This window comes from Capricornis sumatraensis, chromosome 1 (assembly GCF_032405125.1).
Source record: "Capricornis sumatraensis isolate serow.1 chromosome 1, serow.2, whole genome shotgun sequence".
In the NCBI taxonomy this organism is placed as follows: domain Eukaryota; kingdom Metazoa; phylum Chordata; class Mammalia; order Artiodactyla; family Bovidae; genus Capricornis; species Capricornis sumatraensis.
This window is the reverse complement of record NC_091069.1, coordinates 86,932,782-86,960,263: the sequence shown is the minus strand read 5'-3', so window position 1 is coordinate 86,960,263 and position 27,482 is coordinate 86,932,782. Positions and strand designations below refer to the sequence as shown.

Sequence of the window (27,482 nt, the reverse complement as noted above, 5' to 3'; positions counted from 1 at the left end):
TTACCACTAGTGCCACCTGGGAAGCAATGAGTGAAAACAAAACACATTATGCAAGGAACTACTCTAAGAATGGGGCTGATTATTTTGAGGGCAGGCAGGGCTGGCAGGAAGGTTAGGACGACAAGGGCAACCGAGCTGACCTCTTTTATTCTTATAAAAGAGCTAAAAGGTTTTCATGTGGAAGAGTACTTAAATTCCTTTGATTATCTTGATGTGGTAGGCAGCCACTAAGTTCCCAGTCAGCCCCACCTATTTTTACCTTTGGGTAGTCCCCCTCCCTGATGGCTCCGATGGTAAAGAACCTCCCTGGAATGTGGGAGACGCAGGTTCATTCCCTGGAGAAGGAAATGGCTACCCACTCCAGTATACTTGCCCAGAGCATCCCATGGACAGAGAAGCCTGGCAGGCTATAGTCCAAGGGGTCATAAAGGGTTGGACACAGCTGAGCAACTAACACTTTCACACTTCCACATTATAGGGATGCTCTGTGATCAACAGCATACAGCAGAAGTTGGAATAAACTACTTCCAAAATTAGGTTATAAAACCTTTCATCTTGAGTGTTTCTGCTCCCTATCTTTTTAAGTGCACTCACATTGGGAAAAGCCAGCTGCTCTGCTGAGGAGCCCACAGAGAGGTCCATGTGGTGAGGAACTGGTTCCCAGACAACAGTCAGCAAGAAACCAAGGCCTTCAAACAACTACATGAGTGAGCCTGGAAGCAGATTTTCCCCAAGTCAAGTCTAGGTAAGACTGCAGCCCTTGTCAATGTCTTGATTACAACCATACAAACAGCCAGAGTCACATAATTAAGCTGTCCCCAGACTGCTGACCCATGGAAGCTGTGAGATATAAACGTTTGTTCTTCTAACCTGTTAAATGTGGTACAAGTTGTTAGGCAGCAATAGATTGCTAATATGCTTAATAAAACTAGGAACTACTTTTAGAAACTGAGACAGACTAACACTAAGTTTTCTAACAATTAAGTTATGAAAAAAGGATGAGCTTTCTCCAGAGAGAGGACTGAATTCCTTTATGTATTAGACAAACTCTTTGCAGGAACAAAAGCATCTAATGGGAATTTCTGCTTCTGGTCATGATGGACCAGATCATTAGGACCAACTGTGTACTGAGGACAAGTAGAATAGCAAACCTAAGAATAAAAAATCTAGAACTAACAAAATCGTGGGAAAAAACCTAGGATCCAGGTGAAGACAGAGGCCTATGGAAGTGAGCCTGGTATCTGGAACTGTTTTCCCCAGTGAGTGTTTACCTATTGCAGAAGAGATGGCTGAGAGGTTGAGCTGTGTTTCTGATGACTTTGCAATACAGAGAGCTATAGATTGATGTCCAGGGCCTACCAAGAAAGTAGGGCTTAGTAGACTATCTGGCTTTAGGTTTTGATTTCAGAAAGCTGTATCCCACACATAAGAGTGAACTAAAAGAACAAAAGCCCTTAAAAGATTGTAGATCAGCTTTAGATCATCTCAAAAACTAAAAATGAAGCAGGTGGTCCAGATTTCTAGTGGTTGCAGACATCTGAGAGAAGAAAATGAAAATATACTCTTTGTGGAAAGATATAAACTTAGGCCTGAAATTATTTCTAGAGACAATTTTTCAAATATAGCTATTTGGACATAGTACAAAATAACCATACCCATATGAAATACAACAGCATAAATGAAAACAAACAGAAATAACACATGATTAGTAAGAGAACTGCTACTGTAACCAAAAACCTTTGGTTACTACTGTAACCAAAAACAGAAATGACCGCTGATTTTAAGAGAAAACAACAAAAAAATGAAATATATTTAAAGCACTAAAAAAAAGTATGACAGAAACCAATACACTTTTTGTAAATATCCTTCAATTAAAAATAAATAAAGGAAACAAAAAGCACTAAAAATTTTTTGCAAAGTGAAATTCAAAATCAGAGATAATAGCCTGCTCAGGCAAAAAAAAAAAAAAAAGACAAGTAAAGACAATTCAAGAAAATCAGAAACTAAGAAAGCTAGGCACCAATAGATCTTCATTAAACAGATATATTGTATTCTTAGAGTAAAAGAAAAATGAATCCCCAGATGGGCAGTCAGATATGCAGGGGAGAATGGAAAAAGACAAGACAGTTAATGTAAAACAGATAATTCTGACTACTGAGTGTACAAAACAGAAGCTTGTAGAAGATTAATGTACACAGAAATAAAATATATAACAAGAATGACATACACTGGGGGGGAGTTTTTTAAATAAAGTGTTCTAAAGATCCTTGTATATAAAATTTGATAAGAATGTTTTTCTGTTTTTGGTTATTCAGTAGTGGACAGTTTTTCCTTTGACTGATACTTCTCTATGCCTTGTCATAAAAGATTTAGTTTTTTTTTTTTAATTTAACCTTCATGAATTAATCTGTAATTTAAAAAGTAATGAAAGAGTGCATAAGCTTCAAATAATGGAGAGGGGTGAATGATAAAAAATAATCCCAATTTAGGCAAAAATAGAAAAACACAGAAAAGGCGGCACAAAAGATGACAGGATTAAGTACAAATATTATTAATTATTTTAAAAAGAAATGGACTAAAAGCTTTCTAATTTTAAAAGGCTGTCAAAGGTTAAAAAATAAAAATCAGCTAAATGGTGCTTTTAAAAGACATAAATTATAAGGATATAAAAACAATGAAAACAGAATTTTTTTTTTTTCCCCACATATGTGGAGAATGAGATTAGGTTATTGTGGTAGATCCAGGTGAAGAAAAATGGACCAGGAGGAGAAGAAAAAAGATGTACTATATAGGTTTCAGTTGTTGGAGGTAGAACCCAAAAGACTTACTAAAGGGCTTAGCATAGAGGGAGAGAGTTTTTGATCTAAGGGAAGAGGAGTGAGTGGTGAGGTTCCTCTTCAAAATACTTCCAAGGTTCACTTAGGGATCCATGCTATATCCTCTATGTGGCTGCAGCTACACTATTCCCCTACGAAGACGACGAAGTATAAAACTGAAACGATTTTAATGAAGAGATAAGATAGGCTGTAAATACTTTATGAAATAAGCAACTGTTTTTCTGATACTTGATGACAATGAACAATTATAAAAGAACTGTGTTTGAAATTAACTAAATGGATGTGTGCATAAAGGTATAAAGATGCCAGTTTTGGTCCAAATCACTGAGGTCAACCTTAGCATCTGGAAAGTATCTTGCACACACCTTGTCTAACAACAGCTAAAACTAGTTCTCAGCTGTTGTCTTATTGACAATGTATTAAATAAGCAAGACAAATGTTGCCATTAGGCAGGCATGAATTTCAACTAATCACTGGTACCTTAAAACATAAGACAAACCCAATCTTGGTGATAGAAAAAGGAATTCTTTCCCTTATCTAAAACCAATGAATAAGCTCTACTGACTTACAGATTTAGGTAAAACCTACAATTTTAATCTGTATGATGTAAAAAGTATTGTTTATTTTTATAATATGCTCATATTTTCAAAGTTTGCAATTAAAACTGAAACAAATTCCACACTTGTGAAGAAGTCTCACTATTGTCATCTTTTTCTATAAAATGAACTTTCTATTTTAAAAAAAATAAAACAACAAAAACAAAACTACTGCTCACATCATAAGTTAATGAATCTGCTTCATTGGCCACTGTAAGGCCTGCCAATTCTCCCAGTCCCAGTTCACTTTCGAGTGCTTCATCTGCTCCCATGATGAATGACTTCCCAGAAGAAGGAGGAAACGTCAGTGCTTCCACTGAAGGGAGAAGACAAAAGAAACATTAAAAAAAACACTTCTAAATAGTCAACAATTAACTTCATAAGGGCATATCTACATTTGATTATAAATGCTTTCAAACACAGTAAAATTCACTATGCAGAAAATCCTGAAGTGCTTGCTCTTTTCCATATTTTAACCATTTAAAGGCATCATCTAATTAGAAAAGTACAACATGAAACAAACCCTTTCTTTTTCATATAGAAAAAAAATTTATAAATATATCAAAGATTTTCCTCATTTGATATTTCATGCTAATTACCCAAGTGATTTCTATCAATTATTAAAATATGTATAGTAAGTGACTTAATTTTTTAATTAATTTATTTTAATTGGAGGATAATTACTTTACAATATTGTGATGATTTTTGCCATACATCGACATGAATCAGCCATGGGTAAACATGTGTTCCCCCATCCTGAACCGCCCTTCCAACTCCTTCCCCACCCTAGGTTGTCCCAGAGCACTGGTTTTGGATGCTCTGCTTCATGCTTTGAACTTGCACTGGTCATCTATTTAACATGAGGTAATGTACATTAAAACATGTAGAGTGATTTTGAACATTGCTGGCTGCATTCAAAATAAAATTGGTTAATTCCATAACCTAAATAATATGGAGAAATCTCAAATGAAAATAGGTCATAACTGTATTAGTAATAAGTGCCTATATAAGGCAAAGCTAATTGTGTTGTCAGAACTCAAGACTACCTCTGGAGAAGAGGGAAGGGGCAGTGTTTGAAGGCAGCACCATCAGGACTTCTAGGCCCTGGTGACTTTTTCTGCTTCCTGACCTAGGCAGTGGTGACATGACTGGTTTTGCTTTGAGATAACTCACTGAGCTCATCCCTATGACTAAGTAGTTTACTGTAGGTATATTATATTTCATTTAAAAATACTCATTTCAAAGAAGCTTTTTATTAAAGTGTCTACTGGAACACTTTTTATAAATGCAAATCATTCTGACAAGCCATCAGAGATCATTCTTTAAGTAGTTTTCTCAAGGCAGTGACTTTATTGATGACAAACATTTATGAGTTGATTAGATGAATTTAGTAGTTTAACTTTGGCTGCTAAAGAAGTTAGTTAACTTTTTTTTTAAGAAACAAGTCAACTGTACTAATCAATGTATGCAGAGAATAGATTTATGAGATGTTTTTCAGTTTCACATTCAATAATATAATTTTAGATTCAATCATAAATATTGAAGAAATGAAAAGAACAGCTATGAACTTTTAAAAATACTAGTGGCAGGAACTCTACTCAAAATCGTTACAAGAACAAAATAGAGTATAAATTGATAATACATTTTCAAACCACCATACAATAAAGCTGCAATAATAAAAATGGGTTTTACACAAACATACCATATATCTTATAAGGGGTTTGAACAACTCTAAACATTTACTAATAAAGAGCAGGAATTGTTTCATTTAGAACAGCAATTTTCATGCCAAAATTTCAACCAAATGATTCACATGAGACTAGGAGGTTAGAGCTTCAGCCAGGTGTTCTTTTGTTTGTTTTCACGTCTAATATTGCCAGAAAACTCAGTTCAGATATGAAGTAAAAATGGCTCTCCCCCATGCCCCCCCAAAAACTAAGATTTGTGATTTGGTCACTCACATTGCGGGGGCTAATTTAACTAACTGTTCTAGGAATGGCCAAGTAAAATCTGAAAACAAAGGAAGGCAGCCAACCACTGCTTCCACACATACCAGTGGCTAAGCCAGCAGACCTAAGGGCCAAAGAGAGAGCTCCAATGGGCACACCAGTGACTGACTGCTCTCTAAGAATCCTCAGAACTTTTGATTAGAGGCCACATTTCTATCAGTAACTAAATATTACAGGCTCTAATCAGCTTTTACAAAATAATTTAAATATGCCTCAAGTGCAGCACTCACTGCCTTCTGAATAATTATAATAAAAACTTAGTAATGAACTTACATAGCACACACAAGCTATGGAAACTTCTTCTGAAACTGGACTGGAGACTGAAAAGCATCAGTCACAGGCAATTAAATCTACAACATATTTCTTAAGTGCCTTTTCTACTTGTGAAAATTCTGTGCTGTGGGAGCAGACGGAGGACCAATACTACAGATCAGAAGTCAGACATTCAACACTTCCGTTCTAAAGGTACTTAATTTTTTTTTTTAATTAGGGGCATTTTCTGTGGTTTATACATTCTTTTCTGCATAATGTCATTTAGAACATATTCTGCCTCTATTATTGTAATTGGGTTACATGGCAGAAACCAACATAACACTATAAACCAATTATCTTTCAATTAAGAAAAAAAATTCTATAAGATGAAACTTCTGATAAAACTCTTTTGAGATTATTAGAATAAGAGAAAAACTAACTTTCCTTCTTATCCAGACCTGATCTTAGAATAAAGGAAGTTGATTAAAATTCTCACATCTATAGTATTAGCTGAATGAATCTCCTAGTGAGTAACAAACATACCTGTTGAGGCCCCATGATTCACATCTTAATTTAAAAGATACATACCTACATCAAATAAATTGTTCATCTAGAATGTAAAGGTATTATTTAATATGTGGAAAATGAATTACTAGTATACTATAATTAATACTAATAAATTAGCCATGCAATGATCAAACAATTTATTGAAAAAGTATTCCAAACACAAAAATCTATCCATCAAGGGCCTGTCAATTTACATTTCTCTAAAACACAACCAAATTTAAAACCAAGAAAGAATAATAATACATGTTTCCTCTGTGACTTTGGTGGTTTAATTCAATAAATAATAATTTGAAGAGACATATCCACCGTAAATAATTATAATATTTAAATTCAAGGTAATTTTTAAAAATTTCAAAATATATTCATTAATCATGAAGATTAATTTCATGTCACTCATGACTTTCAGCTAATATAAATATGTATTTTAAAATCAATTTCCACATATAAGCATTTTATACATTTATAAATAGGAATATCAGAACTTCTATCTAAGAGATGGAAAACTGCATTTATATAACACAAGATTATACTATAAAAAACTGGGAATAATCTAAATATCCAAAAGGGGAATGGTTAAGTATCAAGTCTAAAATAGAATATTTAATTTAAAATTTTAAATCTTAAAAGTATAATCATGAATTTATGATTTTATATATACAAATACAACTGAATTCTTCTACATGGTGACTATAACCTTGTAAAAAGTATATGCACATAGACAAGGACTGAAAGAGAACAAGGAAATATGACTAGACTTTCAGGTGCCTTTTTTTCTCTTTTTGTCAATGATAAATTGCTTAAACATATGAAAACATTTATGTGAGTCTCAAAGTAAACATTTACTAACTATGTATATACTCAGTTTTCCCATTGTTGGGATGGTATTAGAACTACATGTACGCACATCAACTACATGGCTTCCGTGAAGCTGTTGGGGGATGTTCTAAACTACAATTTAGACTTGGTTTTAAGTTTATGCATCCTTTTTCAAGTCTTAAAGACTATAGTTATAATCAAACCCCCTTGAACATAAGAAAGCCTGCAATGTGAGAACTACATATATAGTTTAAACGTCTGTAGAATAAAATTCTTCTCTTAGAGAGCCCTCTCTACTAACTGAATGTAGGTAAGTACTTCCAAGTGGTTTTTGTGCTCTAGTGTGTCACAAGTACTTGCCTTCATCTGCCCTATTTATTTCATGTTCAGGAAGCCTGGAGCTGCTGGGTCTGGAGGGTGAACCCACAGATGGCTGCAAGGAGGGAAGTTCATCAACATCTCTCAAATTAGCAAGCATGTCTTGTAGTTTTGACCTGTTGGGCCCTAGCCCCAAAAAGGGAGGGAGAGAACAAAAAAGAGAAAACAGAATTATCCAACTGCATCAAAATAGTGCCATAAACCTTATTCACATCTGCCAATATTCACCTTTAAAACTATACTATACCATACTATATTATATTAAAGAGTAATTTATTTTCTAAGTTCTCAAGACTTTTAAAAAGGTATATTACTCTTGAAAAATTATGTTTTACATATATTTTTTAAATTAAGCTAATGGAATAAAATGTCATTATTTGCATGAAAAAATGTTCTTGTGCAATTTGGATCATTAAAAATAGTATTATTCTAGAATCCTGTATACAACTCTAAACACAGATACCACAGACTGTGAAGCTACTGTGTACTAAATTACAAGCACATTCTTTTCTGTTTGTTTAAATTAAGCTGCATTCACTGCTTTACATCCTGAAAATATGGTACCCAAGGTTAAGTCTCACACCCTACCAATTGCTTACCTGTACTTTGATGCTTCATTCTCCCATATCCCTGTTTTGACTGTTTTATATAGGATAGAGGCTGAAACAGATCTTCGGTTGTTTTTCCTGTTATAAGTTTAATTAAGAATGGGAAAATCTTACCCATAGTCCATTATGGCTTTTTCCTATTTTTAAGCAACTTTAACTATTGCCTAGAAATATATTCTAAGATAGTGTGATTAGAGAACACAATTTGACTGAAAATATCTCTACTACCCCATATTATAAAGACACAACCTCTTCCAATGAAAAACAGCTAAATTTAAAAAGATACCTATGATGCTTTATAAATTAATGCCTCATATGTCAATTCAAAGCTTTCCTTCAGTTCTATTTTCATTTTATGTCTTTCAGTTCTGTTTTTATCATGTCTTCTTTTGTTCCCAGATTATCATTTTATCAAGATAACCTAAACTGATGATGATAAAATGTGCTTAACTTCAGTCTTCAGTCCTTCTCTCTTCAGTGAAAAACATTAGCCTTTCTCCTCCTAAAGAATCATTTTTTTCTCACCATACTAAAAAGCTATGTACCATATGCCTGAAACAGTGATCACAATCTTCAGGCTCAGGAAATCCACTAGCTTCTTTTAGCAGGAATACTATTTCAGTCAAATGGTGCAGCTTGAGACCTTAAATGCTAAACTCCAACTATATCGAAGCCTTGATATTTGATAAGAACCAAATAATAAATAATAGATAAATTATACATAAGTCCTTGATACCTTTTCAATTAAAAGGTCTTTTACATTTTAAGACATTTATTATTGTAGCATAATGACAAATATATTAACTTTAAGTCAATCTGATAAACATTCTCCTTGTTTCTTGCATATGACAAATATTCCTTAAAATCTCAGCTTAAATGGTTTTATCATGGCTATGAAAAGTCATAACAAACCATGTCTCACTACTGCTTGTTAAAATTAAATTGCATCAGTATTTTTAATAAAAAGTAGAAAATGTTCTTATGTTTTAATATTAACCTTTCTCATTGTGATTAATAAATACTGAGAAGGAATTAAATGACGTTCTCTCTCTGTTACATAATAGTTGGTGCAATACTAATATCAATAAAGGCCACTGACTTTCTATCCATTAAAGTGAAATACTTGCACATTCTAAGCTATTTTAAATAAAGATTTAAATATTAATGAGTAACTACTAGGTTATAAATGAACGACTGATTTTTGATAATCCTTAGCATCACTACAAAAAAAGAGAAAAAGCATATCCCTCCAGTCTTTTAAAATTTTAAATACATGCCTCACTCAAGTTGGATTTTAATCCCACTGTACGCTAATATCCCAAAGGATGAAATTCCTATTGCCGTGAAAGGGAGACCCATGTCCATACTGTCAATGAGAGTGGAGGCACAAGGAGATAATTTAACCTTGCTCTCCTAGAAAGGTGATTAAGATGGCTTCAGGGATGTGTGAAAGCTTTTGTATTTATATTTTATATACCTAACTAGACCTATTGTTAAACCTTACTAATAACTTGAATAAGATAATATATATATTGATGCACAGGGCTAGAAATTTCATTTTAGTTTCCATTTTTGATGTGGAACACATCTTGTTGGGAAAAGAAAAAACCTAATTGGTGATATTATAAAGGACACTGGCCAAAATTTTAAATTAGAAAAATAAGTACTTTAAAAGAGCTGTGTCTGACTCTGTGACCTGTATAACATATAGTGATGAGAGCAAATGAACTGTGTGTTATGAACACATAGGATTTTCAGGGATAGAAATTAACCTTCTTTCTGTGACCAAGACCTAAAATTGTAAGCAATTATTTTGGTGGCTTGCCAGAGGGTCACACTAGATGAGATTTAAATTATCAATAGTAAAAAATCATTACTGTAATTAAGCACATATAATTTGAAAAATCAAATTATTGCTATGTTTGAAAACACAGTCCCATACAATCATCATGCTCTAGATTTATTATTGGGATACATTATGGTTCCATAATTATATTCACAGGTTTTTTCTTTTTCAAAGTTCATAATCAAATATCTAACCATTTAATTTCCACCCCTGAAGAGCAAGTGAAAAGGAAAGAGGTCAGGAGAAGGCAAAAAAAAGAGTAAGTAAGTTTTAGGAAAACATTGGAAACAAAAATTGGGGGATATGAAAGAGGTAAGATTTATGATTTATAGATACAATGTTTTCCACTTACTCTTCACCCCCTTTTTCCCCTTTCTCTCCTTTTTGTATTGTTCCTTGAGTTTGGTAATTACTCCCTGGTCCACATTCCAAGCTTCAGGGATGAGACACTGGTCTTCCTTTTCTAAACAGAGTGAAACAAATGAAACAGCCTTTTTCAATAAGATACTGAACATTCAAAGTGAATTCACTGTTATGTCAATGAATGACATAACAACCATCTTCTTCATATTACTACCAATTCTAAAGTTATTATTTAGTCATCAGATACATGTCACAAGAAATATCCAAGAAACAGTAGTCAATTCTATTTCTTTGGTAATAATATTAAATTTCCCTTGAAACAGACATAGAAAAAAATTGCAACATTTGAGTGACTTTTAGTAAATTAAGCCTCAAAAGTCTACATTCAAGAAACTCTCATTTTCAGACTGTGATTAGGACTAACTTATAAAAAAAATTTCTTACTAATTTATGTAATGAAAGAAGATTATTAAGCATTTGTACAAAATAGTCTTCAATGATCTTTTCATTTCAAAAATGCATTTCTGGCATGCGTTTATCAGCAAATGACCATTTTTATTTTACAGGCTTTAAAAATAGCACTTTGCAAACTTATTAATCAACCTGGCATTCAATACTTAAAATGATTTAAGTGACCTGTTAATTTATAAATATTTAAAGCTGGAAACTGAGCTTCTAGGAAAAAAGAAATGCCACCATTAATTTTCACCTTTCAGGAGTAGAAAATTTTAAAAGCAAATATGTTACGTATTTTATACTTACTATAAAATAAATTACTATATACATATAACATTATGTAAGTGTTAGAACTCTCACCTGAACTCAAGACATATATCCACTTGCTTACTCTGTATTTCCATTAGGAACTCTAATCAAAACCAAACACACAAAACCAAACTCCCAATCTTTCCCATCCAATCTCTTCCATCTACAGGGTTCCCCATCTTATTTGAAAGCACTATCAATAACCTCAGGTATGCAGATGACACCACCCTTATGGCAGAAAGTGAAGAAGAACTAAAGAGCCTCTTGATGAAAGTGAAAGAGGAGAGTGAAAATGTTGGCTTAAAGCTCAACATTCAGAAAACTAAGATCATGACATCTGGTCCCATCACATCATGGCAAATAGATGTGGAAACAGCGACTGACTTTATTTCTGGGGGCTCCAAAATCACTGCAGATGGTGATTGCAGCCACGAAATTAAAAGACTCTTACTCCTTGGAAGGAAAGTTATGACCAACCTAGATAGCATATTAAAAAGCAGAGACATTGCTTTGTCAACAAAGGTCCATCTAGTCATGGCTATGGTTTTTCCAGTAGTCATGGTGGATATGAGAGTTGGACTATAAAGAAAGCTAAGTGCTAAAGAATTGACGCTTTTGAACTGCGGTGCTAGAGAAGACTCTTGAGAGTCCCTTGGACTGCAAGGAGATCCAACCAGTCCATCCTAAAGGAAATCAGTCGTGGGTGTTCTTTGGAAGGACTGATGTTGAAGCTGAAACTCCAATACTTGGCCACCTGATGCAAAGAGCTGACTCATTTGAAAAGACCCTAATGTTGGGAAAGATTGAAGGCAGGATGAAAAGGGGATGACAGAGGATGAGATAGTTAGATGGCATCACCGACTCAATGGACATGAGTTTGGGTAAACTTCAGGAGTTGGTGATGGACAGGGAGGCCTGGCGTGCTGCGGTTCATGGGGTCGCAATGAATCGGACACGACTAAGCAACTGAACCGAACTATACTTTCATTTGATCAGACCAAAAACCTCCTTTTTTTCCAAACCCCACAACAAGTATTTCAGGAAATATTGTTTCTCTGCCTTTAAAACACATCCAGAATCTGACCACTCCTCAGCATATCCACTACTTCTCTGACCTGTTTCTTGCTAGAATTACAGCAAATGTTTTCCCTCTGTACTTCATGTCTACTGCAAACACTAATTGCCCCGGGTAGTCTATTCTCAACACAGCAGCCAAAGTGATGCTTTCAAACAAAAGTTGGATCATGTCACTCACCCTTCTGGCTCAACCATCCCATGGTTCTCCATCTCACCAGTGGTCTACACATCTCCACTTGATTCGGTCACTTCCTACTACATTTCCCTCATCATTCTGCTCCAGTCACCCTAGCTTCCTTGAATTTCTCAAACATACCTGGATTACAACTATCTTAGGGCATATGTTCTAGTTTTCTTCTTCTTGAACACTCTTTCCCTGGATACCATGTGGCTAACTCTCTCATCCATGCTGTCTCTCATTCAAATGTTACCCTCTCAATGCACCTTCCATGATCAATCTATCTTATATTGTAACCTATCCACTCCACCCTACCCAGTCCCCAGCACTCTCCATCCTACTTACTCTGTTCTACTTTTTCTATTTGCCATTGCATTGATCACATTCTGACTTACATGATAAACATCACTTATCATGTTTATCTCTTACTGCCTACATCCTCTTAGAAGAATGTAGGCCCACAGGGGTAGGGATCTTCATCTAAAAGACTTGGCACAAAGAAGGCACATAATCCGTATTTGTTAAATGACTGAAATAAGCCAAAATGAACCAGAATAATCAGAAATCTATTTTTAACAAGTTTCAGTCCACAGTTTAAAAAACAGATCACTGGGTCTCTGAACATAAAAACTCAACACTTTTATTCTACTATCAATAGTAGAAAGTCTCCTTTTTTCAGAAAAATCTAACAATCAAAAATGTAGATTTTCATCAATTACATCTTAATAATAAATTAAACTGAGTTAGATTTTAGATCCTAGAATGCCTTCAGCTTTTTAAAGTAAAAATTCAGCTATATCACACTCTTAACACCATAATGATAACAACAGTAACAGAAGATCACAGGAGAACTGTGGTAAACCAGAAGATGCCGGAGATGAGATTTCTAAGTCCTTTACAAGGACTTCCCTGGCAGGCCAGTGTTAAGACTTTGTACTTCTACTGCAAGGAACACAGGTTTGATACCTGGCCAGGGAACTAAGATCCCACATGCCATGTGGCACGGCTAAAAAAAACTAAGAAAGAAAAGAAAAAATAATGAGATCTTCTACTATGTTCTCATACTCAATTTCCACAAAATCTAGATTTGCAAGTTCTACTGTTTAGGCAGAAACATTCTATAAATTCAAATTATTTTCATGCTATACCGCTTATGTTAAAAAAAAAAGAAAGAAAGATGAGGAAGGTAAATAGCTGTACAACCTTCTTTAAACACATAAACACACATCCTGGAAAAAAGGTCATGATAGTAAAAAGTCCATAGAATGTCCAAGATTTCAATACTTCAAGTGTTCAAGATTTCAAGTGTTCTTCAAGATGCTGCTTTCCTAGTAAAATATTAGTTTTGTTCATTTACATAACATCTCTGGTTGGATACAGCATTTCTCCTTACCCCAGTCTGTCCCATCGCCTGCACTTCTGGAGTCATTGTCTCCTTCTTCTGACGTAACCAAGAAGTCAAACTCCTTTAGAGCTTCTTTTGTATCTCGATCTTCACTGCTATCGGGCAATACTTTCTTCCTAACAATCTAATGAGAAAAAGCATGCTCAATTAAAATATTGGAAGATATTATGGAGTTAATTTAAATAAAGAAGACAATATCCCTTTACCCCTGAATGAGAAAACCCAATTATTATTTTCTTCAGAAAATACATCTTTGCTGTGTCAAATAACTGCAATACCTATAAATTCAGTAGAAAACAGATATCATTTTAAGATTTTTATATATTAAACATTTTAAAGCAGTAATTTAAACTTTGTTCAATGATGGCTTCTTTTAAATAAACAAATGGAATCACATATTGAAAACACTGGAATATAACACATGAATTTATATTGCAACAGATGAAAAATGTCCTTGACATACTGTATTATGAGAACCACAATCAAATCTTACATTTCTGGGATGCAATCTGTACAATGTGCAGATATTCTAATCAAAGAAAGAAACACTTCATAAAACACTGCAAGAATTTTTCAGAATATAACCATGATAAATTTTAAGTCTAGTACATCACTCCCTCACAAAATCTAAAATCACAAAAACCACAAACTCAGAAATGCATGCCACAACACTGAGAAGGTATTCCATTGGACGGAGTTGGGGAGGGAGAACTCTTCCCATTATTGTTTCCACCACCCCAAGCTTCCATCAATTTCCTCTAATAACTGTCTATATATTCAACTTTTTCTTAAAATATTGATCTTTCAGAGATATACATAACTTAGATTTAATAACAAATCTAACAAGGACCATTATGTCTCATATTTATATATTTAGAAATATCTCTGGAATCACAAGGTGAAAAAGTTAATCATGAGAAAAGTGAAGGAGATAGAAAGGAGGAAAATTATCCAGACTGTAATGCAAAGAACAATCAAACTTCAATATAGGACAAAGAGCCAGAAAGGAAAATGAACATATGTGTCTTTTCTAACAAGATGCACTATTAATAGCCTGAACACAACCTTCAGCTATTAAGAGCTTTGTGCTTCTGTTATTTTCTTAGTTGAATCTATTTAACTATTTTTAATTAAGGGAATAAAGTGACATTTAAAAAACCTGTTTGTTCTACTAAACATTTTAATAGGATACTTTTCAGCCATTCTCTCTCTCCATATATAGCACTGCAATCAATCTTTTAAGTCCTGCTTACACATTGCTACATAGATTTTTTAAGTCTTTTGGCATAGAGTTATTAAACTGCAGCTGTGAAAATTAATGCATCATAAAAATTAGCAAAACTAATACAAAACTATTATAAAGAAACCAATTATTTATTCAGAAAAATTTTTCTAAAAGAGAACTAGAAGAATCTTTGGGTCCAGCATTTAAATAGAATTCAATATGTTTACACTGGCTGTGCCTTCATGGCTTGGTCACAGAATTGCCATAATCAGCACTAACTGGAAGTCAGGATATTTATGAAATTGATTATTTAAAAGAAATCAGTTTACAGTTAGGAATTTCTATTAAGACCATACTTGATAGGAATAATAAACAGCTTATATATTTTTTAGTATTTAACAAAACTTAAAGCATTACGTTATTATTTAACCACTGAGCTACAAGTAAAGTACTTTGACAGAAAAATAATATCTCAGTGCAATCATCCCATAGAAATCACAACTCAGCATAAAATTTCCAAATGATTAGGACAGAGACAAGTTATCATACAAGTTTTGGAATTTTATTTTACTACAGTCAGTTTAAACACATGTATTACTACTTGTTTGAATAATAAAAAGAGGGAGTAACTTCTTCAAGTTCAAATAACATCCATGGCAAGGCTGTATTAGCAAGCACAACACTACCAAATAGTGGCCCGGGGAAACATTAATCTGGTAATAATAAGTTGAGAGTCTCTGATGGAAGCAGAGGACTTAAATAGAAAAGAGAAGTTACACTTAGAAAGAAAGCACTTTATAGTTAAACATATCATTTTCAAACATAGTGTCTCATTTATTCCTCACAAAATTATCTGGGGATAAGATGGGTACTTGTTTTAAGCCCAATTTTACAAACTAAAAAACTAAGCCTGAAGGATTAAAAAGCACAGATAATTAGTGACAGAACTGAGACTTTAGCTCCAGTCCTAGAGTCTAGGTCCAGTCTGCTTTATTTATCCTTCCTTCCTTTCCTCCTCCCTCTTCTTAAATAAACGTGAAGGAGGAAATGTGAACACTCTCCTAAAAGCAAAGCATGCCCTCGTCTCCTACTTTAAATAAAGCAGAAGGAGGAGGAAGAAGAAGAAAGAGAAGGAGGAGAGGGAAAGAGAGAGAAGAGAGGAGAGAGGTTAAAAGTGGGGAGAGGGACTGGCATGAAAACAGAAATATAGACCAATGGAAGAAGACAGAAAGCCCAGAAATAAACCCATGCACCTATGGGTACCTTATTTTTGACAAAGGAGGCAAGAATACACAATGGGATAAAGACAGCCTCTTCAATAAATGGTGCTGGGAAAACTGGACAGTTACATGTAAAAGAATGAAATTAGAACATTCCTAACACTGCACACAAAGATAGACTTGAAATGGATTAAAGACCTAAATGTGAGACCAGAAACTATAAAACTCTTAGAGGAAAACATAGGGAGAACACTCAATGACATAAATCAAAGCAAGATCCTGTATGACCCACCTCCTAGAGTAACGGAAATAAAAACAAAAGTAAACAAGTGGGACCTGAGTAAACTTAAGAGCTTTCTCACAGCAAAGGAAACTATAAGCAAGGTGAAAAGACAACCCTCAGAATGGGAGAAAATAATAGCAAATGAAACAACTGACAAAGGATTAATTTCCAAAATATACAAGCAGCTCGTATAACTCAATGCCAGAAAAACAAATAACCCAATCAAAAAGTGGGAAAAAGACGTAAACAGACATTTCTCCAAAGAAGACATAGAGATGGCTAACGAACACATGAAAAGATGCTCAACATCGCTCATTATTAGAGAAAGGCAAATCAAAACTACAATGAGATATCATCTCATTCCGGTCAGAATGGCCATCATCAAAAAGTCTACAAACAATAAATGCTGGAAAGGGTGTGGAGAAAAGGGAACACTCTTGCACTGTTGGTGGGAATGTAAATCAATATAGCCACTATGGAAAATGGTATGGAGATTCCTTAAAACACTAGAAATAAAACCACCATATGACCCAGCAATCCCACTCCTAGGCATATACCCTGAGGAAACCAAAACTGAAAGAGACACATGTATCCCATCGTTAATTGCAGCACTACATACAACAGCTAGAACATGGAAGCAACCTAGATGTCCATCGACAGATGAATGGATAAAGAAGCTGTGGTACATATACACAATGGAATATCACTCATCCATAAAAAGAAACGCATTTAAGTCAGTTCTAATGAGGTGGATGAACCTAGAACCTATCATACAGAGTGAAGTGAGTCAGAAAGAGATGAATACCGTATTCTAATGCATATATATGGAATCTAAAAAAATGGTACTGAAGAATTTATTTACAGGTCAACAATGGAGAAACAGACATAGAGAATAGACTCATGGACATGGGGAGAGGGGAGAAGAGGGTGAGATGTATGGAAAGAATAACATGGAAACTTACATTACCATATGTAAAACAGATACCCAAAAGGAATTTGCTGTATGGCTCAGGAAACTCAAACAGAAGCTCTGTATCAACCTAGAGGGGTGGGATGGGGAAGGAGATTGGAGGGAGTTTCAAAAGGGAGGGGATATATGTATAACTATAGCTGATTCATGTTGAGGTTTGACAGAAAACAGCAAAATTCTGTAAAGCAATTATCCTTCAATAAAATAATTTTTTTAAAAAACAGGGGAGGAGAGATGTTAAGAAGAAGGGGACAGAATAAAGAAGGGATGAAAAGGGAGAAGCAACAATTTATATGTACATCTTATTCCAGGACTCTACCATGGGAAAGTCAATAAACTTACAAAAATCTGAACAAAACCACAGAAGAACCATAAACATGTTTGGAGAAATCTAATGGGAGAGTTCTGAAAATGTGGAGTCCTTGCCTACCAAAAAAACCCTGACATGACCGTTTAGAGCTGCAAACAAAAACTGCACCGTTTAGAGCTGATGCCAGTCACCATCAGGCACCATAATGGGTCTGTCAGTTCTATTGTCTTATAGCACCAAGAACAATGCATTGTTATAACACACATTTACCATATTCACTCACCCTATAAAAATGTTGAAATCTTTAATGAATTAACAAAAAGCTAAAGAATGAAGGCCTTGAGGAGAAAACTGCTATACTAAAAATATTCTTGAAGTCAAAACAAAAACTTTCAGATTAAATTTCCCCAAATTTAAGGAAAAATAAAAGTTAAGGGTTTAAGTTGAAGGATATGGATTTTTAAAGTATGTATAATAGCCCCTAAAAATATTTATATCTGAGTTATTCAACTCACTGTTGAAGTATCAATGATGCTTTTCTCTCTTCCATCAATGTCATCATCTTCATCTTCATCACTGAAATCTGCAGCTGCACTTTCAAGGAATTTAAAATTATCCAGCACGGAGGCAGAATCTGTTAACTCGGATTTTCTGGTTTAAAACATATACATTTTGCTCAGTTAATTTTTTAAACTCAGCATAAGAATTAATCCATGATACACTGCACTGACTTCTGTTTATACTGAATTATAACCCCCCCCCCCCACCAATCACACTAGGATCTGCACTGATTCTTATCTATTACACTACCAGGGATTTTAACTGGAAAAGCAATATAGGAAGAAACTGGTTATGCTTTTTAAAAGTGCTTTTCTATCATAACTACTACTTAGAACTACTTAGATTAATGGCAATCTAATACAAAGAACTCCTCCTTCTGATTTAGTATTATTTTGATTCTTAAGCCAAACAATACATTTCTTTTTGAAATATTTTTATTATCTCTGCCTCTGTTTTTCTCTATCGTTTTTTCTTTCTTCAACTCCTCCTCTTCCATAACTAAGAAAATAACTAGTAAATACAGAATTTTCTCTGATGCAATCTCATATTTCTAAACAGCTAAAAAGTTGAAAAAAGCAAATGTGTATATGAAGCTTACTAAAAACAGTATTTTAGTTAAACTAATATACTACTACAAAACGTTCCTATTGATGAATAAACCCTTAATCTTCGGAAATGATTAACTTTTCAAATATGTGAGATTTTAATTTAGCTCTCTCTAAAGAAATTCATCAATTTCCTAACGACCAGAATAGAATGATTGCTCTCCAGTTCATTAGGAAATGTTTTAGATAACAAGACATTTTCCTGAAAAGCGTTTAGCCAGAACTATGAACAAAATTCTCAAAACAGATAAATCTTAAATTTCAAATCTGCTGAGAGCTATGTTTTTGTTCTTTTCTAACCTACTCTCCATCCCTACAGAAGTAAGATTCAGAATAATGCCTTTATCAGTTTCAAAAGACAGGTCAAGGCCAAAACACTAGAGTGGCCTTTCTTAAGCATCTTTATACAAATTTAAACTAATTTAATAGGTGAAAATATAACCAGGATTAATGCCCACACTATCTATGTCTACAAAGAGAAAGAATCTACATCTTACATTTATGAAAACAAGTTATGTAATCTTAACTATTAATGAGCACATTTAAGAATGTTCCAATGACATTTGTTTACAAGACATATGTTTAAACCTTTACCTAAACCCCATAATTTTAGTTTATGCCCCAAATAACAGAAACTATGTTCTTACTAGAAAATGTACAGAGCTCAACTAAAACCATTCTTCCAGCCTAAACATGAGTTAAAATAAAGTAACATTTAAATTTCAAAGAATCTTTGACTCTTTAAGAATTATGCCAAATGTTTTTTCAATAAAGAAGAATCTCCTTATTAAACTGCTCGCCTTCATTTTAAGCAGAATTCAATATAATTGTACAGTATATGGGCTTCCCTGGTGGCTCAGACAGTAAAGAATCTGCCTGCAATGCAGAAGACCCAGGTTTAATCCCTGGATTGAGAAGATCCTGATCCAAAAAGCAAAATGAAATGTTCCTGCTACTGAATTTTTCACTTATTCTATCAAGTAGAATATATATATATACTTGAAATAGATAATTTTCAAAATGAAGAGGAATTACAGCATTATTAGATAAATGAAAATGGCTAAGAAAAGGTTTACATCAAAAGAATTAAGTATTTATACGATTTCTGGGTCACCAAGAATGCAAGTTCACTCTTACAGACTTGAAGTGAATTTCCAAATAAGATCTCTTATGAAGTTATAATAGTAAGAGGTGACTGAGCTTCAATGTATTAAAATTTATATTGAATCCATAAATTTCAAGCAAATAAAAATACCTTAAATAAAAATATTCTTAAAAGTCATAAATGATAACTCTAATCCCTGTGTATATCTTTTACCAAATAAAATTTTAACCTTTTTATTAAACTTTATCATTAAATTATTTTTGCAGCAGTACCTACAAGTACAAGTATCACACGTGTCACCCATAAGCCAAAAATATTAGTAAGAACTAAAACTACAGCCAAGCCACTTTCCAGACAAAATACTTACCCAATCATTGCTGTCTCTTTAACTTCGGCTTCTGTGCCATTTATAACTGAGTCCTGATTTTTGTCATCTTCCCTGTCAGTGACATCACTTGAAAAGCCCAACAAAGCTCGCACTCGTTTGGATTTCACATCTAGAATAGTATCTGTGTAACCCACCTCCTGTAGATACCTGCGTGTGAAGAGGATCTTTACCATTCAGACATATTGGAATCAGTACTCTACTACTGGATATCTAAATAAAAACATTTCTTTAAATTTACTGTCTGTATAAGACTGGACAGCACAGTACTATCCTAGTAAGACTCGCTAATAAATAATCTTCCAGCTGCAGATGGAGCTGTCTCTTGCAGTACCAGCCTCTATGGTCACTGAGAAAAACCAAAGAACTATACAATACACCATTCATTTATCTTAAGAAGAAGCTATTCCTTAATATATCTAATAGCACATTCTTTCTTCTAGGCAGGGCTGGAGTAAGCTCACTCTCAGATGCTACTGAATTACTATTTTATAATAGTAATGAGAATAACCAGTAGTGTTTTTACACTTTTGATGTTACAGTATCACTGGATCAACTGAGATCTAAAGAGAATGTTTCTAGCATATATAGCTTCCTACATGACATACAAAACCACAGGATATTCCAAACAAGTCACTTCTACGGAAGGGAAGCTCTTATCCTGAGACAACTCTGCAATAAAAATAAACCACAGTTCAATTGTAGGATGTGGGATCAGTAGGTGTACAGAGGTGTGTGTGCTGCAGAAAGGAGCAGCACAGAAAAGAAAGAATAGCTTTTGTATGGAGAGTCAAACATGGGTTCAAAGCCCATTTCTTCCACTTTTTTCCTGTGTAGCATTAATTCTTCTCAACTTTAGCTTTCTCTTAAAAAAAAGAATGCAGTGCCTGGCATACAAAAGATGCTCAGTATCCATTAACAACAAAAGATGACCAAAAACGATCAAAAGTGGCAGGGGTAGGAACATGAAAAAGGCAAATGTTAATAATAAAGTCATTAATAAATGTAAGAGACAATATCAAACATTAAATTATATGTAAATATCAAGTCTATGAAATGAAAGATAAAGATCAAAAAGATAAGCAGTCTAAGATCAGTTTAAGATCTGGTGTTAAGAGTTATTATTGCTCAAAGAGATATCTCACAAAAAGACATGTGACCAAAATGGAGTAAGTTATCCTATCAAGTCAAGGTATTCATTTTCAATCCTATCCAGTATCTATAGAAAGGTTTTGATTAAAATTAGTAATCAGTTGATTCTTACAAACCAATACAAAAGAATTATGTTTTCTATTTTTAACAAGTAATATTTGATACATAACTCACTTTAGGAACAAAATCACATTACAAATACTGTTTCAAAAACTCTCATTCCATAAATAGACTGGTTTTACTAAATAGCTACTTCCTTATTCATTAATATTTCAGTTCAGTTCAGTTGCTCAGTCGTGTCCGACTCTTTGCAACCCCATGAATTGCAGCACGCCAGGCATCCCTGTCCATCACCAACTCCTAGAGTTCACTTAACTCACGTCCATCAAGTTGGTGATGCCATCCAGCCATCTCATCCTCTGTCATCCCCTTCTCCTCCTGCCCCCAATCCCTCCCAGCATCACAGTCTTTTCCAATGAGTCAACTCTTCGCATGAGGTGGCCAAAGTACTGGCGTTTCAGCTTTAGCATCATTCCTTCCAAAGAAATCCCAGGACTGATCTCCTTGAGAATGGACTGGTTGGATCTCCTTGCAGTCCAAGGGACTCTCAAGAGTCTCCTCCAACACCACAGTTCAAAAGCATCAATTCTTCGGTGCTCAGCTTTCTTCACAGTCCAACTCTCACATCCATACATGACCACTGGAAAAACCACAGCCTTGACTAGACAGACCTTTGTTGGCAAAGTAATGTCTCTGCTTTTTAATATGCTATCTAGGTTAGTCATAACTTTCCTTCCAAGGAGTAAGGGTCTTTTAATTTCATAGCTGCAGTCACTATCTGCAGTGATTTTGGAGCCCAAAAAAATCAGTCTGACACTGTTTCCACTGTTTCACCATCTATTTCCCATGAAGTGATGGGACGAGATGCCATGATCTTCGTTTTCTGAATGTTGAGCTTTAAGCCAACTTTTTCACTCTCCTCTTTTACTTTCATCAAGAGGCTTTGAGTTCCTCTTCACTTTCTGCCATAGGGTGGTGTCATCTGCATATCTGAGGTTATTGATATTTCTCCCAACAATCTTGATTCCAGCTTGTGCTTCCTCCAGTCCAGCATTTCTCATGATGTACTCTGCATATAAGTTAAATAAGCAGGATGACAATATACAGCCTTGATGAACTCCTTTTCCTATTTGGAACCAGTGTTGTTCCATGTCCAGTTCTAACTGTTGCTTCCTGACCTGCATATAGGTTTCTCAAGAGGCAGGTCAGGTGGTCTGGTATTCCCATCTCTTTCAGAATTTTCCACTAATATTTAGGTTGGTGCAAAAGTAATTGTGGTTTTGCATCGTTGAACTTTGCCATTTGATACAGGAATATATTCTTAAGTAAATGTGGCTATGTTATACATCGTTTTAATGTGCATTTCACACTTTATGTTTTTTTGCTTTAATGACTTGGTACTTGCTGCTTATTTTATATGTATTTTAGACTATGGAAATGATGTTAGACAAAAAGCAAATTCAAGCAATTTTTTTAAGTTCAAAATGGGTTGTAAAGCAGCAGAGACAACTCACAACATCAACAATGCATCTGGCCCAGGAAACTGCTAACAAATGTACAGTGCAATGGTGGTTCAAGAAGTTTTGCAAAGGAGAGGAGAGCTTTGAAGATGAGGAGCATAGTGGCCGGCCATCAGAAGTTAACAACAACCAACTGAGACCAACCATCAAAGCTGATCCTCTTACAACGACAGGAGAAGTTGCCAAAGAACTCAGCATCAACCATTCTATGGTCATTCGGCATTTGAAGCAAATTGGAAAGGTGAAAAACCTTGATAAATGGGTGCCTCAGAACAGAAAAAGAAAAAAAAAACTGTCATTTTGAAGTGTCATCATCTCTTATTCTATGAAACAACAACAAACCATTGCTTGATCGGATTGTGATATGCAATGAAAAGTGGATTTTATAGGACAACTGGCCATATTCATCTGACCTCTCGCCAACCAACTACCACTTCTTCAAGCAACTCAACAACTTTTTGTAGGGGAAATGCTTCCTCAAGCAGCGAGACAGAAAATGTTTTCCAAGAGTGCATCAAATCTCGAGGCATGGATTTTTATGCTACAATAAACAATCTTGTTTTTCATTGGTAAAAATGTGTTGATTTTAATGGTTCCTATTTTTATTAATAAAGATATGTTTGAGTCTAGTTATAATGATTTAAAATTCATGATCTGAGACCACAATTAGGCCTGCATGAACCTAATAAAATGTCACCTCTGAGAGGCAGGTGAGTCTTCTAAAAATACTTCTTGGATTGCTATCATAACCACTGTCATTAAAAACAAAAGAAGAAGAACAAAATAAGCACTTTAAGAACACTTATTTATTTATAAAAGGAAAATGCACAAACCACTATTAAGACCAAAGTGAAAGCCTACTTATTAAATACTAATGAAGTCTCATTTTCTTCTAACTTTGAGGAGATAAAAAAATAGAGGTAAGGAGAAACTTTAATATCCTCTCACCATTATCAAAAGAAATGACTGGCATGCAATCCACTTTGGAAACAACAGGTTTAGACTATTCACAAGCAAACCCAAAAGAATAAACCAGGTAGCAAATCTCATTTTACTGAGACACAAATCAAAATATCAATTTCAAATATAACATGCAAGGGTTAGGCACTGAGCTGATGAGCAGGTCTAGCCCCACTGCTTGACATCTGAATCTCAACCCAGCTTTGGTCCCTCTTTATACTCTCAAATTCACATTTTATAGGGAGACTATATGTTAGCATAATATATACAAATTTGGGAAATCCAGTAAGTTCTTCCATCTACTTAAAATAAAGTTTAAAAACATAACATAAAGATATCATGAGTAGACTCATATTAAAGCATATGTATATTCATGTATAAAAAGTGGAAAGAAAACAGTAACTTTAAGGGTACAGAATTCTTCAGACTATACATTTAAGCATATAATAAATTAGAAGCTCTTAACTGTACTTTTTGATAAAGCTAATCTATGGATAGATAAAGCTAATCTATGGATTATTTGCTACGGAAAGCAAATCTATTCTTGATAATCCTAGTTAATAATTATTAAAAATAAATTCCTCCATAGGGGAAAACGTGTTTGAATATGAAAAAGGAATAGTAATTCGATGAAGTTTTTTCATAGCAGATACTTTCACGAGATACTTACTGTCTGAGTAGTTGCCGACCTTGCTTCCACATTAACTGGCTGTTTTGTTGTGGCTGTACCTCTGTTTCATTACCTTCATCTGGAAAACATTAAAACATAAAAAAACTGATGTAATATACATTAGGGGACATCTCATTAAAAATATCCAATAAAAATTTATAAGATTAAGAACACTGCACTGTAAAGTATGTTTTGAGTGCGTGCTGTGCTCAGTCATCCCAACTCTTCCCAATCCCATGAACCGTAGCCTGCCAGACTCCTCTGTCCATGCAATTTTCCAGGTGCATTTTAGGACCATTTAAGTTTTAAGTTTAATTTCTATGTGCATGTGTGCTAAGTTGCTTCAGTCATGTCTGACTCTGTACCGCAGACTGCCGGGCTCCTCTGTCCATGAGATTCTCCAGGCAAGAATACTGGAGTGAATTGCCATGCCCTCCTCCAGGGATCTTCCCAACCCAGGGATTGAACCTGTGTCTCAGTCTCCTGCACTGGGAGGTGGGGTGTTTTTCTTTGTTTGTTTTTGTTTTTTACCACTGGTGCCACCTGGGAAACCCCTTAATTTCTATAAGGAAACTCTAAAATAAATTCATTATTGCTACTAGATTTCCCTGAGAGTTTCAGAACTAAAAATAAAGACCTTTTCCCCACTTTTTAGGTAACCTGAGAACTTTCCTCTAGGACAAATGAAGTCACACAGGAATTACATAAAAGTATTATGAAGCACCACATCAGAATGAGAACTAAGTGCCCTGGAATGACCGTTTAGAAGGAAGGGGAAAAAAAGCTTGTCTGGTGAAGAACAGATAGATAAAAAATATTCCCAAACCAAACCTATTTCCTTCACTAGTTATTAAATGAAAACCTCAAGCATTCTTTTCTTAAGACATTCTTTAGATGGAAACTTCCTAGGTCCCATAGAGCTTAAAATTCATCATATGGTAGAAGCCAAATCTTTCAAGAAGAAGATAAAATAAAAACAGCCTTCTCCTTGATAAGTCTGGACTAAAGAATTTCCAAACTACAGGATAGCTCAACTTTAAAAACATAAAAAAAAGTTCACACTCTCCATTAGCCCTTGATCAAACTATAAGAAACTGTGGTCTTCATAAGATTTTTATTCAAGTGGAGCTATAAGAGAGATTGGGAAATTTTCTTTTATGATATTTGATATAAAACATTTAATGTGTTCCAGATACTGTGCTAAAAACATACACACTATTCTTTTAATCTTGACACCCTCCAAAGACAGGTATTACTACCATCCCCATTTTAAAGATGAGAGAGATGTTTTGTAGATTAATTGTAAGGTTTCTAAGTTAGAAATACAGCTGTGAGTGTTGAAATCATGACTGTGTGACTCCAGAGCTCACATGTTTTTCTCCACATGCTATCATTACAATGGTAAGAAATTACAGAAACATATAAATTAAAATAAGAATTAGATCTTGCATTTTCATTATTCTCTTAAAATAACCAGACCAAGTTCTGTGACATACCAGAGAGAGAGCAGGAAAGGCGGGGGGAGAGGGGGTGTTGGGTGGAGATTAACTCACAAAGGAAGGTTACTTTGGGATGACTTCAAAGAGCATTTACTTGAAAAAGAAAAAAGGAAAGAAAAACAATGTCTAAATAGTAAGGAAAAATAATACATCGTTTGCACTGACCCACACATTCAGAAACTGTGTATATAACATAATATGTTCTTCCACTTCTTAGGTCAAGTGAGTAGCCTGTACTTGCCAAGTAAGAATATCTATACTGGCATTTCAAAAGACCAAAAATTTCAGATGCGAAAGAACTTTGGAGATCATCTAATTTCCCATCAAAATATGCCTAAATCCTTTCTATACCATCTTCAGATACACTCAACTGCCTTTGTCTACTTTGGTAGCTAGAAAGGTGAATTTTACTGTAAATAAATTATACCTTAATAAAGCCAAATCAAATAAGAATGCATCCTTACTCTCTTTTAAAAACTACATTCTTGTATTGCAATAAAATCGGATCTGAGTGGTCATTTTATAATATTTTAAAATATCAAACCACTATGTTGTATACCTGAAACTAATATACTTTAAAGAAAAAAAGAAAGGACTATCTTGTTAACCCAGCTCTATGACAAAAACAGCAAGGTTATGAACTGCTCCTTATTATATCATTCCACACTGGATCATGACTAGGCTCCAGATGACTACAAGGGAATATATGAAACCTTATATATATAATCACCAGTATATAATATAACCAGTCACAACACTCAGTAGGAATGAAGAGTGTCAAAGACCTACAGAGCTTGAACAGTCCTTATCTCCTTGGCAATGGATTTGAGGAAACTGCTTACCTTAGTTCTTTTATTAGATTAATGTATGAATTAATGATCTAAGACCATGTCTGTGATCAAGACCTTAACCAAACAAACGTAAGACAGGCTCTTTATTCAACATTACCAAATCTATCTTCCACTGACGCAGATAATCAATGGTATAGCTGTCTATAGAGCAATAAGTTTCAATATAAAGACAGAAATATTGATTTTCAATAAATTTCTCAGAAGTGAATTTTCCTTTCTCTGTTTTAAAAAAAAAACCTGACTGGGTCACATGTGGACTTGATTTTCCTGACACTTCCTTATCAAGGCTAAACATTTAGTTCTCTCAATGGTTAGTGAAGTACTCATCAACTATCAGATTCATTCTTACCTTATCAAGTTCAAAAAGTGACATTATATAAAAGTGAGGATTTTAAAGTGGGTAGGAATT

General features: G+C 34.4%; 1 protein-coding gene across 1 annotated transcript in view; it reads right to left on the bottom strand.

Annotated features, from left to right (window-relative positions):
• STRN (striatin) overlaps window positions 1–27,482 on the bottom strand; it is a 105,281-nt gene that overhangs the window by 25,492 nt on the left and 52,307 nt on the right. The window contains exons 4-10 of the mRNA XM_068964919.1: window positions 24,724–24,802; window positions 20,344–20,511; window positions 18,221–18,356; window positions 13,686–13,821; window positions 10,262–10,372; window positions 7,438–7,581; window positions 3,613–3,749 (exon numbers count right to left, since the gene is read on the bottom strand). Coding sequence (XP_068821020.1) covers window positions 3,613–3,749; window positions 7,438–7,581; window positions 10,262–10,372; window positions 13,686–13,821; window positions 18,221–18,356; window positions 20,344–20,511; window positions 24,724–24,802 — 911 coding nt within the window. The remainder of the gene's footprint in view (window positions 1–3,612; window positions 3,750–7,437; window positions 7,582–10,261; window positions 10,373–13,685; window positions 13,822–18,220; window positions 18,357–20,343; window positions 20,512–24,723; window positions 24,803–27,482) is intronic.